Genomic DNA, 13881 nt, shown 5'->3' on the forward strand with positions numbered 1-13881 from the left:
CAATATGGGGATAATTGAAATCCCCCACTATTATTGGGTTCTTAATTTTGATAGCCTCTCTGATTTCCCTTAGCATTTCATCATCACTATTACTGTCCTGGTCAGGTGGTCGATAATAGATCCCTAATGTTATATTTTTATTAGAGCATGAAATTTCTATCCATAGCGATTCTATGGAACATGTGGATTCGCTTAAGATTTTAATCCGCCACTGCTTCCAGGCACTTTGTTTTAGACTTCCTACCTGAAAGGCCATGAGATTTCAAGTTGGCATCTTTCCTCCCATTCTATGGGTCCAGTCGGACTACTGATTCCACATTATTAGAGGCAAACTTTAAAGGCATTAATGCCTATATTGTCTGCTTAAGTATGAACAGTCAGGGCTGTCTACAGCCAATGTTTTTTTTTTCCTTATGACGAAAGCTAACTAAGGGCTGTAAGTCTGTACCAGAGGGCTGTAAACTTTAGTCAGTACTAGTGTGTCGTGCACAAACAGGCCTATATGGCCCTTTACTGGCACAACCTAAAAGTTCCCTCTTGCATGTCAGTGTAGTCCCATGCTGAGTCATATCCATGGTGTTCAGCTGAGTTTGTATTCTGCATGGCTAGCCCATGCCATTGCCTGTGCTACTCTGGCTATGCCACTGTTTTTATCACATTACATCAATGAAAGGTACTATGATTATGCCTGTACAGATGGGAAGCATATCTCCAGCCCCTAGTGTAGAAAACCTTTGGTTTCATATGCTCATAAAATAACATTCCCATAGCCAAACCAACATACAGCATTCACAACTGAGTACAGAGCAGTTTCATATCTGTCACATATATCGTCCCCTCTTTAGTTAGGATGACCAAATATCCGGTTTTTAAAGGAACAGACCTGTAGTTAAGCCCTCCTGCAGCTGTCCTGACTTTTTCTTAAAAACAGGCAAATTGTCCCACATTTTCTGTCTCACCCCCGCCCCGCCCAGTCAATACTGCTGGGTCCTGCCGTTGGCCGGATTCCTGTTCATCAGCCGCCCACCCATCAGCCATGTGTAGGTAAGGGGGTCCAGTGGCCGACAATGGAGGTGGGCACGCTAGGCTGGTGGCAGGACGAAGATGCAGCACATAGGGCTGGCTGCTCCCCCTGCTGGTCCATCAGCATAGCCCCTGCTGTGTGCCGGGTCTGGCTGGTACTGGCTGCGAGCCGCAGTGGTTGGTGAGTGCGGGCAGGTGTCAGGCCGGTTATCTGTCATCTCTGCTGCCCACCCATCGACCCTTTACATGCTTCCCCTCTCACTGTCTTCACCCTGCTTTGCCCCTTCACCACCACCACACAGTCCTGTTCCTCCATATCCCCCCTGGTGAGGTGCGTCCTGCTGTCAGTGCTGTGTGGAGAACCAGCCCCTGGTTGGAGTGCTCAGCTCACTCAGCAGCCTTGCCAGCAGCTCCTTCCTTCCCACACTGCCTCTGGCTGGGCTGGCGCCTCGGGAAAGCCCAAGACCCTCCAGCCTGGGGCACTGGCTAGGAGGAGCCAAGCCCTGTGTGTGCCAAAGCTCTGCACAGTGCTGGCACGGAGAAGCCTCTCCACCCATCAGCTAAGCTCTGGAGTGGTGGTGGGGGGAAGTGATTTCCAGCCTGTTCTTGCCCCGATCCTGCAGGCTCCACAGCAGCCTCCCGGGCAGGAGCTTAGCACCCTCCTCACTTGCCCCCCACTCCTGCCCCCAGGGAGCGCAGGGCTGCTCTGTCCCCTAGGCACCGTCTCCTGCTGATCCACCTTTCTGGCTGGGTTCGCTGAAGACCCAGCAGTCAGGGTCCCTGGGCCATGGTGCACAATGCATCCTTAGGGCTTAACCCCTTCGTGTCTGCGCTGTAGCCGGGATACAAGCAGCGTCTCGGTTATGTCGGTGGTCAGCATCAGCCTGGAGGTGTTAGCTGCCTTTTGACACTTGCGGGTAGGAAAGGACAAGCTGCTTCCAGCCAAAGGGGAGTTGGGGGCAGAGGGGAAGATGAGCTCTGCAAAGACACGGGCCAAATCATCCCCCATGTGTGGAAGCAGCTCCTGTCTCTTCCCTCATGCACAGTGCCAAAAGGCTGCTGCTGGCCACATTCTGGTGTGAACCGTGGCACAAATCTGGGGAAAGGGGGCACATGACCCTGTGTGCTCCCCATATGTTACCTGGCACTGCATCTTCCCAAGGCATCAGGAGAGGTGGGTCCATCCCAGAGGCCTAGCCAGACATGAAGAGCAGAGAGTGCTGGCAGGGAGGGTCGGGTCAGTCGGTCACACACACACACACACGACTTATGAGAGTGTATGTGTCACCTCTCCCTGTGTGAACCCTAAGAATCCAACTACTCAATATTTCTTTTTAACAGGGGCTCAGTCAACTTATTGTTAATCTGAACGTTCGTACTGCATAGTTCTGATTGATTGCCATTGAATTTGCTTGAATATGAGTAATTTTACCAGGTGTCCCGTATTCAGGATCGGGAAATATGGTCAACCTATTTTTAGTGCACCCTGAATGGCTCAGCTAAGGGAAAAGGCAGTGGACTGACCATCTGCCCTACTGTGTGTGCACTGTGTGTGATGGCTGTGAAGTTCCCTTGCGCCGCGCCCCGCCCCGATTTATTGCATTATGCATTTTATAAGTAGTCCTTGGTGCCAGGTATTTTGTTCAGGTATTTTATTGCTGTGCTAGTTAGTTGGTACAGCATTATTTCAATAGCTTTACTAAACCAAGTTAAAATGCTTCTATTTCCTGAATGCACTAAAGTACTTTACATTTTGAATCTTCACAGTGAAATTTGGAAATCTTTTGAATAATCGAAAAACTGTGATTCTGTAGCTCAAGTGAGTTTTTGAAATGTTAAAAATAAGATACTGTTATGAGTGTTTTAAAATATAGGGCTAGATCCTCAGCTCAATGATCAGTTGAGTTTCTCTGATTTAGAAATCGTAGATCCTTTGGACTGTAGGTTTCTTGGAAATTCTATGAGATAATGTGGGTAAACAATTAAACTTTCTATGGTAGTGTTTCCATTGGGAACCTTGGGGGGGATGCAGTTAGATTTCATTCACAAAATAGGTAAGTAGCTAGTTTATGGAAATAGATTATTTATTGTAAGATTTGCACCTCACTGAAGCAATTGTCTGTTATGTTATTCATAATGGGCTAGATAAATACTTTGTTTCTAGTCCAGAACATGGGATGTCATATAACTGCACTGGCACAATCAGATCTCCAAAAATGAATTGTGACTCAGAGAGGCACCTCTCTGAGTCACATTTCTCCCTCATCTTGTGTTCCATGACAGGCAACTGAAGTATGCCACGTGAGTTGTGCTACCAGACAGAGCATACTCCCTGCCTGGCACCTAGTCACCACTGCCAATTGAAACATTGGAAGGGTGGAAATATAACTTAATCTAGTCTCTTGCTTCTCTCTGTTTGTACCCCAGTCCTTCCTTGTCTGCTTTGTTGTGATAGGAAATAGTGGTATCACAGAGTCTGCTTCACCCGATTGCATCCAGACTCCCTATCCTAGCAAGCCCTATATGACTGTGCATGGTGGGTGGAGGATGGCTTAGTCACCTGCATGACTGCATAGTAGTAGGTTATAATATAAGCCATAATACATTATTTTATTTTGCTCTGCTCTTTGAGCATCTTATATCTAATGTAGATTTTTAAAAGTAGCGTCTTTAAATTGGGCAATCAGATAAAGGGAATAAGGCTCTTTACTGGATTTAATAAATGACCCATTCAGCACGTGAGTCTACTCTGTTAACGGAGCTGCCAAATTGCATAAGAAACCTGTCATGTTTCTGAAATGTTCCAATCTGATATACCCTGGTATTCTAAAATATTATTTTTGTGATGCAGATGAACAGCATGAAATCAACTGCTTGAGGCTGGAAAAAGTAAAATATTGAGGCAATGAAAGCAGAACAGTGAGGAAAATCAGATTGTATTTTATGTTCTGGAATTATCAAAACATTATTGTCTCGTTCCTCAAAATGCCAAATATGATAGTGAGGGTACAAAGAAAAAATAAACTGCAAGTTAAGAAGTACATATTTAAGATCTGTTCAGTTACCAATAATGCTAGCATTGGAGCTTGGCTACCAGAGGCCATAATGGTATCCTGTTTAACATATTTATGTTGGTTGTAAAATTAGGAACTGTCATTACAGGCCCACATCACCTGCATAAGAGCAAAACACATAAATCAAGAGGCGTTCCAGTGCCATAAAAATGACACAGAACTGAATAGCATGAAACTCTTACAAGATATTTATGTATATGGATACCATGTACCAAGACACATGTGTAGATTTTTAGTGGATTTGATTGACAGGTATTAAAGGTATTGTTATCCAGTCCAGTATGCATTTTCTGACATCAGCTCACTTATATTGGAGTATTATAATTTGAACTTTGAAACTGAAAGGGTCTAAAGTGCAAAAGGACAGATGAGCTATTAGTAAAAAGGCTTCTACATCACAGACATTGCTTTAAAACTCCACATGCAGGTATCATTTACTGATTTCTGTTTGATCATATCCATAGACCTTATTCAAGTTATGTCATTCGCATACTGAACAACGATCATGCGCAATTAACACTGTAGAACTGGAAGCAATAATCAGTAAATCAGCTACATTTAAAAATATGCCAGTGGATTTTAGGGAGTGGTGTATAGAGATAGAACATTAATCAGAAAAAAATATCTGAGTGGTGATGTCTTTAGGCTTGGTGTGAAAAATAAATCACAGTCTAGTTGAAAGAAAGAGAACCAGTTAAGTTTTGTTTGTTTGTTTAAAACAATGATCATATAAAAAGAAGAAACAATGCTTAAGGAACACCTGTAGATTTTTTCCAACTTGGTTTCTGGTAAACCATACATGAAATGGCTGTATTGTGTGCAGTATGTACTGATAGTAATCATAATGAGAACACTGATAACCTTTACAATGCTGTGTATTTTACTCTAGCTATAATTAAAGCTAAAGTTTCCCTAATAAACATGGCTGCACATCCTATTCACACTAACTGCTCAGGGCATTTCAGAGGGTAGGGCAAACTAGATGGAGGGAATCATCTCTAAATATGAGCCTGTGTGTGGAGGACTGGGGGAGGAGTTAAAGAATAAAAGCCATGAGTAGGGAAAGAAGACCACTTCATTTGCAGACTGCAGTAATCCTAAAGAATTGACAGTGCTTTGAATTTTGTCCCTAAATCGTATACTTGATCAAAATCCTGCATATTACAGGCATTCATGTGACTATGGGAAAAGGAGAGACAAAAGCACTGATGAGCAAAACTATTAGGGTCAGAGAAGTGGGGTCAGTTTGTGGAGTGAAAACCAAAAGTAAATTGTTGGAAAGATTAGGTCTGGAGCAGTTACCATTTGTAACTGTTACAGGCTGTTGCATGAATATATTAACAGTGAAGTCACTTGTGTTCTAGTATAAATAGTTTAGAATTTCCTGCAAGGAAATTACATGAAGCATCAGTAAGGGGTGACATTACACTTATAAGTCAACATCCCTGTCATTACTTGACCTATACCTTTGTGTGCAGATATCATATTTGGCAGCTGATGTCACAGAAGACTCCTACAAATTGTTGCTCTAAAATTAGTTTGTATTGGGCAATTGATAATCAGCCTGCTAACAAGTTAGCCTGTTCAGTAACAGCTTTGGACTACTCTGTTGGTCTAGTACTCTATATTTGTTGTTACCTATTACAGATTTTACCACTGAACTTCCTTGGCTAAATACATTGAGTTAGATTATGTTTCTAGGCACTGTGGTGTGTAGAGATGCAACACTGCCTCTTGCGCTCCAGGGGCACTGTTCCAGCAGGGTCTTAGAGGTGAATATGTCGGCCCTCTGCAAGGGAGAGGGGAGTCTCCTTAAACCATCTTCCGTCTTCCCACCTCCCTTGTCCCCCATTCTCCCAAGCAAAGCTAGACACAATCTAGGCCTAAAACAAAAAACTCAGTATCCACAGTAGGTTACTTTCTCCCCTGCTTGGCTGTGTTTAGGCATCTATTACTGTCTTCTTGTCCCTGGCACACCATATGAAGTAGAGATTAATGAAAGTTCTAGTGTGTGATTTCTTGATTTTTTTCTCTTATTTTAGTCATCATTGCCTTTGAAAACGTAACTGCAAGTTACTCCCTTTCTATTTTTAAAGCTATTTATTTTAACAAATAGTATGGAGATTGCTGTTTGAAGACACAGCAGTTACCTTGGTATCTGGGATATTGCAATATTTTTTTATACTTACAATAGGAAATAGTTTTGATGCCTCAGATATCGTGGAAAGGAAGTTATTTGCAAATGGTGACTTTTTCAGACACTTCAGTCCACTTCCAAAGGAAGGAGGTAGCATGTTCAGAAAGACATCTTTCTTATCTTTACAATTATGGAGTAATTTTTGGTTTTTGTCTGCACATTCGGGTGCACACACGTTATATTTAGCATCTTCTACTTTAATATTTCTCATTTTGTTTACCAAACCTGGTCCATAGGCTCAGCAATATGAACAAAGAAACTTCTGTTGGGACTTGGGCCATACTTGTATAGCTGGGTGGCTCTCATTCTATTTACCAGCTCTCTGTGTGTTATGTGGGCCACATCCACACAATATATAGATACTACCTGCATGGCCTTGAGGATGTCATATGGCCTGTAGCTGTGTGCTGATTGGGCCACAAGTTGAGAACCATTAGTACTGCATGTTCATTTTCATAGTTCCCAGGCACTTCAACAGCTTTGAAAAGAATAATATTGTGCCACAAATTTCAAGTCACTGGAAGTTATCCCGTGATTTTACTTACTATGGTACAAGGCAAAGTTGTAACTAACACTAATGCAAGAGTCCGTGTCTATAATATCTTTCCAGTGGTGTAATTAGGGATATAGCATGACTGAATGTGCAGACATTGGAACATAATTGTTTTTTATTCAGTTATAGGTGCCCAGCGCAGGAGAAGCCCCAGTGCCCTTGCCATTGAAGTATTTGAATCACATTTGGGAAGTCACATTTTACAGGTAAAAATAATGGCTTTACCAAAATAATCAAGATAACTAGACAGTAACAATATTTCTGCCAATTATTATTATGTTGTAATCAGGGCTTACATTTATGAGATTTTTTTACAGATTCCAATTTTTTCTTTTTAGAAAGTCTACGAATGAGAGAAATTTAATGAGACAGGGAGGGCAAATACTCTTTGTGCTGTAATAATTTAGATGAATCACGCTATGTAGTTATATTGGACTGTGCAGTAACTGTTGCTCACAGATATACTGTGTGTGTTTGTGTGTGTATCAAACACCATTTTGTGTAACTCATTTGATTTTTGTAAGTGCCCTGTTCAGATTTAGATTTTCTTTTCTCATTTTAGTTTACAAGCACCATTTCCCTTCCCCTACCCACAATTGTCATGACTCTAACAATGCAAATTATAAAAATCTTCATAGAGAAGAAATAACAGCATGTCTTCCAGGTCTTAGTAGTAACTGAGATATGAATAATTTGATTTTTCCCAAAGCATTTTATGACACCGTACAGTAGGTATATGTGAAAAAGATTAGATTGAACAGAAATGACTTGATAGAGACATTCATGTACATTATGTGTTTTGTTTTGTCAGGGCTTGGTGATTCCACAAAATATTTTTTAGGTTTTAGTTGTCAGAGATAGAGTAGAAGCAGGTAACAAAGGCAACAGCAACAAAATGAGGAGTGTTTTGTCAATGTAGACTAAAAAAACAAACAAAAAACCTTATGGAAATAAGAAACCTGCTGTGCATATGGTCTTTTCTAACTGCAGCACTAAATAACTGCTGTTCTTTAGCAGAAATTTCTGCTTCTCAATCCAAGTATGCAGCATGGAATACTGTCTTTTGATATGCAAGAGAGGCAAGTTAGAATACTATAATGAGAAATATTCCACTTCATCTGAAACAATTGAGAGGTATTTTTTGGTACTACCACAGCTGTAGCTTTCAAAGGAGCTATGGATAATCTCCAGGTTTTCATACCTTTTTGCAGTTAGCTAAATGTAAAATGGTAACAAAGATAATTCTAGCGAAATGTAAAATTTACCACTGGAATGAATTTCCCTTAAGTGCAAAAATTATGAATTAAGTGATTTAATTATTTGTATGTCCTTGGTAGAGGTCTAGGTTCAAGGTTTTAGTGCTGTAAGCAAATACTTATGTAATGGTTACTGTACCAAAGATGGTAAATGTGCACTACTGAGTTTTGCATAATAGACACAAATGTGGTTGTGCTTTCTCACAGATGTAACAACAATACAAAATTAGAATAAATTGGCAGCAGTTTTGTGATGTTTGAGTTTGTGTAATTTGTCAGCAAGCTGCTATGAATATATAAATACATACTGTGTACGTAAAGGTACGCTTTTTACAATGTGTATTACCAGTAATACCCAGATAAAATCACATTGAAATTGATTTGTATCCAGTTTTAGTCCAGATGTTTATCATGACCTTATCATATGCATACAATTCATTCAGTTATTTAAGGTCTATCACACTACAACCTTATTAGCTATTTGGAATGTAAATTTTTCATTCATGGAATGGCTAAGAAGCTTTCATCATTTTTTTATCTTCTTAAAGCAAATTTCCTTTTTATTTTGGATTTCCCCCCCAACTAATACATAGAAGATGTAAGAGCTATCAGACGGATAGCAAAAAATCACTACAGCGTATGGAGTTGATGGTTTTCAGTCTGAGTCACCATAAATTCCATATTGAATATCTGTTGAGGTGTGGCCTTTTCAAAGAGGGTGTTGGTCTCTCCAAATTGCTTCCATTAATCTTCAGCAGAATTGATAAAAGAAAGTTCTAGGGTGACATTTAAAAGAGAATAGATTGTGGATGATGGATAAAGAGCGCAATGAACTTATAATGGATGTAAGTTAGTCATAATATGTTAAAAATCTTGTCTCGCTTTAGCAGGCTAAAACGTATAAAACAACACTCAGTAAGAGAGTATAGGGAAAGAATTGAAATACAGTAGCTGCAGGAATCTCAGACTATCACCTTGTGATGTCATTGGTAGAAGCACCTTGTGATGTCATTGGAAAAGCACTCCAGAAGGTCAGAATACTAGTAAGATGTCACAGATCCAACTAGAGTCTCCTCCAATGGAATGCTGCTCTAACAAATATTGCTTTGGTGGGCACTACTTCTAGAAATGACATTCAAAACAGTACTGTGGTAAGTGTTATTTGAGAGAGAGAGCGAGAGATGAACAGAGAAATATGTGCCAACCTGCAAAAGGTACTGTATTGCAGGAGTACCCATATTTTTCAGAATCTGTGAGCTAAGAAAGCTGGATTAATAGGTAATCTGTTCAGTGCTCTTCATAATTAATATTTTAAAGTCCTGGCTAAAGGTAAATTCAGAAATTAAAGAGACTTTTTCTAATACTTTTGTTATTTCAAAATGTATTGATGGACACACGAGAACCACAATATAGTATATTTTTAAAAAGTGGACATAGTTTGTTTATAGTGATGTTATAAAAATAGAAATGGAGCAACATCTTGTGACATTTTAAATCTTGATTCTGCAAGCAAGCACTCTCAGTCAATCGTGTCAAAAATTTCCAAGCCGCAGCCAATTGCAGTATATCATACTGAAGAGATGATTCCCACGGTAGGTTTATGACCAAAAGAAACTACGCACAATGTGCTCATGGAAAAAAAAGGAAATACCCCAAATATTATTATAGCAGTAGCCCCACAATCAGAAAAGAAGCTTTCAGACATTATCCAATTAAAACACCTGGATGGAGAAATAGTGGGAATGCCTTGAATAAAAGAGAAACCAGATAATTAGAGTTGCCCATTAATTATTAGCAAGACTTCATTATACTCCACATTCATCTTATGCATGAGAGTAGCTTTATAATGAGGCTAGGCTGCAATGAAAAATATCTTTAATTTTACCTCTGTGGTGTATTTTTTGCTTCATTATAAGTTCAATGAAAAAATGTTGATTTCTGTTATCTCTTACTGGCAAACTTTAGTTCAAGCAAGACTTAAAAGTTAAGATGAATACGGTCAGTTTACATCTCTTGATACTTTCTTTAATTTCTTAACTATTGAGGATAAAGAAAAGGGGTCAGTGACCCCATATTCTTTATATAATCAAGAATGATCAGGAAATGTAGAACTAAATATAGAGAAAAGGGAAAGTTAGTGAATATATTTGCATATGCAAATTAGCTTAATTGATACTGCTTGCCTCTACAGGGATTTTTCATTACAAACTGGAGTGCTACATTGTTCAGCTCATATTGAGTAATTTAGTAACTAATGAGACCAGTTTGCACTAATTTGCATATGATAAATGAGCTTAATTGCAGTAAATAACTTGGAGGCATAATTACTTAATTTTCCTGTGTTGCACGGCTTTTAAGTTCACGTATGAACAACTCAAGATAATTTTGCATATTTAAATTAGTTGCTTTTAAAATTTCTTGAACAAAAAAGAACACACCTTAGGATTTGAACTGTAAAACAATTGAAAGTAAAGTTTACAGTATTTTTAGTAAAAATTTAGATAAGTTCTTAAATATGTGTTTTGTTTTATTGTTTTTTTTTATGCCAAACTCCTATCAAAGTAGATATATTTAGTATTAGACACTCTGCAGTAAGCTTTAAATATAAGATTTGGAATGAAATATTCCATTAACAATAACAACAGCAACTTTGTATCTAAATTGCAGTGATTCTTACTGACTGTGTACTCCTGTATATATAAGAGCAGTAATTTTTAAAAATTGAAGTCAGTGCTGTGAAAGTGCCTGACTGACTGGTCAGCAACTGTAGTTTTTTAATGGTGCATTAAATTACCATACACAATTGCACATGCAGTGGTTGTGTTAGATTATACAAACTGCCCTACTAGTGTACTTCTACTCAATTTCTTATGCACCATCCCTTTCACTCAGAAAACTATTCAAGTTTCCATGTCCACTAAATCTTCATTTTATTTGTGGACTTTATCATGGTGCCAGTTTGGATGGTGCTTTATGTCATGTGGAGTTGTTCACAAGGAAGTGGATTGAGAACACCAGCTCAGTTCCTGTAGGACAATAAAAACCACTTAGCCAACTTCTGGGCCATTATAGGCCTTAGCTGGATTTGAGCCAATGAACAAGGAGTGAAAGAGCTCAAAATCCCAGTGACAATCCCCAGAACCAACTAATAACACTATAACAGTGAGCCCGGTCATGCCCCCATGATTTGCAGGTGGAGTGGGATTGTACTGATTTCTCCATCCTGTGCTGAAAAAGGGCTCAGCTACTTTCTCAACAGCTTTTTCTCCTTTCCTCAGGGCTTACAGAAGGTGGTCTTGGGGGATTTGTACATTATCCTCATGCCACTCTTGAAAAAATCAGAAAAACAGAAATCCACTTTAGATTATGCCTCACCATCAGAGCTGAAAATTCCTCTTTCCTTCCTCTAAGGGTCATCTTCATGATGTTTCTGGTCCAGTGACTCCTTGGCAGCACGGCTTAGAAGGAGCCACGCTGTCAATGACCAAATCAGAGCTAGTTGGGACTTGTGATGCTGTGGAATCTTTGTCATAGTCCCTGGTTTCCTGTGGATTGGATGGGGATCTGGCGTGTTTGTGTGCATGCTAGGGAAACTCCAATCCTTTGGTGAAATGGTAGAGGAGAAGTTTCCACAAGTAATTCTTAAGTGGAGGTTTACTCTTCTTTCACTCCATTCTATAGGATCTCACATGGGATTGGGGCCACTGAGTTTTCTTCAGCTTTTCTGCATTTAAAAACTCAAAAAAAATAAAAAATCCACCTTGAGTATAAGAAGTCTGCTGCACTGCTGCTAACATTTTACACAACTTGCATTAAATTACATATTTTCAGGGAGAATCTAAGAGCCATATGTGTTTTGTTCTTGATTCACAAATACAATGCCCAGAAAACCCATTGGTCAGCTAGTATGTGAGAATGTAGTACAAACAAATCTGTGTGGGTCTAATAAAAGGTACTTTCTTGACTCTTAAATGTATTCTGTTTGTTGACAAATGTAGGGGTACACTTGTAATCAAATCTTTTAATACTTGCTTAAAAAAATGCTTACAATCCAGAAAAATCTTTTCAATTTTGAAAAATGCCCCTTAATGTTTTTTATATTTGTTAAGAGAATATAAACGTTAGTCTCTGTAATAAATGCAATACAGTAATAGTCGTATGTAACAATATTAATGTAATGTTTGTGACACTCTGGGTTACTGATCATTAGATTTGGCCAGTTATTCATTTTGAATAATGTCCTGTGCGAATTTAACATTCCTTGCTATTTGAAAATCACTAAAAAACTATTCCTGATACATTTGGGTGTAGTTGCTATTAATAAATATTTACCAAATAGTTTGGACAAATTGTTTTTTGACCAGGGGTTGATTGTGAACTTTTCGCCAGTTAATTACAGTGACTGTTGACTTTTTGTTATTCATACTGTGTAGTTGCTCACTCAAGTCATGTAGGATAACATTTTCAAAAGCAGCTAAGTCCCATTTTCAGAAGTGACTAGGCGCCTAGGAGGCTGAGATGCATTGAAAGACAATGGGATTGAGGCGCCTAAGTATCTAAGTCAGTTTTGAAAAAGGGACTTAACCTCCTGTATAACTAAGGTCCTTTGGGAAATTTTACTTATGGTCTTGTTTCTACATCCTGATTGGTTGATTGAGACATTTTAAACAGGAGAAAAAATAAATAAGTAATAATAAGTAACAAACTTATATTATGAATTTTGGGGTAAATATTCATTTGGGCTAAATATTGTGAAGCTGTTGGGATTCATTTACACTTTCATGAATGGCCAGCAGTTCTCAGAATACTCACTAACATCAATAATATAGAAGCATGAATAGTAACAAACTGAATGATTTATCAGATTTTTTTTCATATTTAATCAGATCTATTGCAATTATAATTGAAAACTGTTGTTAGAAAAAAATTTCCTCTCTACTTCCAAAGGATTTAACATCTTTTGTCCTGTTGTAGAAACATGTGCCATTATATACACAAAGGAAGAAAGCTGTATAGAATTTATAGGAAACAACCAGATCACCAGAGAGTTTTCTGCATATGGTAATAGGCCTTGGTCTTCCATTTCTCTTCCTATTTTTGCAGCATTGTTATTGCACCAATAGGAGCACAGTGACATCCATCAAACATGGTAGATTCAAAAGGTGGAAAGAGCTCACTAAATGTTCTCACTACAATATGTTATAACATTTTAAATATATTGATATTTATTTATAATAATCACCAACAGTGTAACAAGATAATGACACATTTATTTGTTCTCATGACTAAGAAAATGTCTTGAAGGTAACAGATTAACTGGAGATTAAGCTGGTAAAGTTTTTCATCCATTGTAAACACGTATTGGGTGTGTAACCAATTTAGTTTGTGCAAAACCTGTGGCTCTTTACCGGTTAAAGTCAGAAGAAAGATCAGGGAGTGGAGCAGGTCTTCTACATTTTTCAGGTGATGAAAGATGGTACAGGAGTTGCACATAGTTAATAATGTAGTTTGGAAACAAAAAATGCTTCCTTTGGGTAGAAACAAGCAGCTCTATTTAGCCATGTGAGTAGGAAGACTGCTAAGAGTTAAAACTGGCAAAACAGAATGAATGATCATTATTGAATAAGACAATACGAAGCAGTTAATTTTTGTTCAGCCACAAATGTTTAAGTATTGTAAAAGTTTGGGGAGTTTTAAAATTGATATCACATACTACAGGGTTATTCATTTTCAGTACAAAAACACATATACATTGGCATCAAGTGCATAGGTGATCTT

The 13881-nt window shown here is 38.6% G+C and overlaps 1 protein-coding gene across 4 annotated transcripts in view; it reads left to right on the forward strand.

The window, feature by feature from the left end:
- NPAS3 (neuronal PAS domain protein 3) overlaps positions 1–13881 on the forward strand; it is an 842887-nt gene that overhangs the window by 413932 nt on the left and 415074 nt on the right. For all 4 annotated transcript variants that reach the window (XM_032798433.2, XM_032798434.2, XM_075065506.1 and 1 more), the window contains one exon: positions 6971–7053. In XM_032798433.2, the coding sequence (XP_032654324.1) occupies positions 6971–7053 (83 nt within the window). The remainder of the gene's footprint in view (positions 1–6970; positions 7054–13881) is intronic.

The sequence above is a fragment of the Chelonoidis abingdonii genome, chromosome 4 (genome assembly GCF_003597395.2).
Source record: "Chelonoidis abingdonii isolate Lonesome George chromosome 4, CheloAbing_2.0, whole genome shotgun sequence".
In the NCBI taxonomy this organism is placed as follows: domain Eukaryota; kingdom Metazoa; phylum Chordata; order Testudines; family Testudinidae; genus Chelonoidis; species Chelonoidis abingdonii.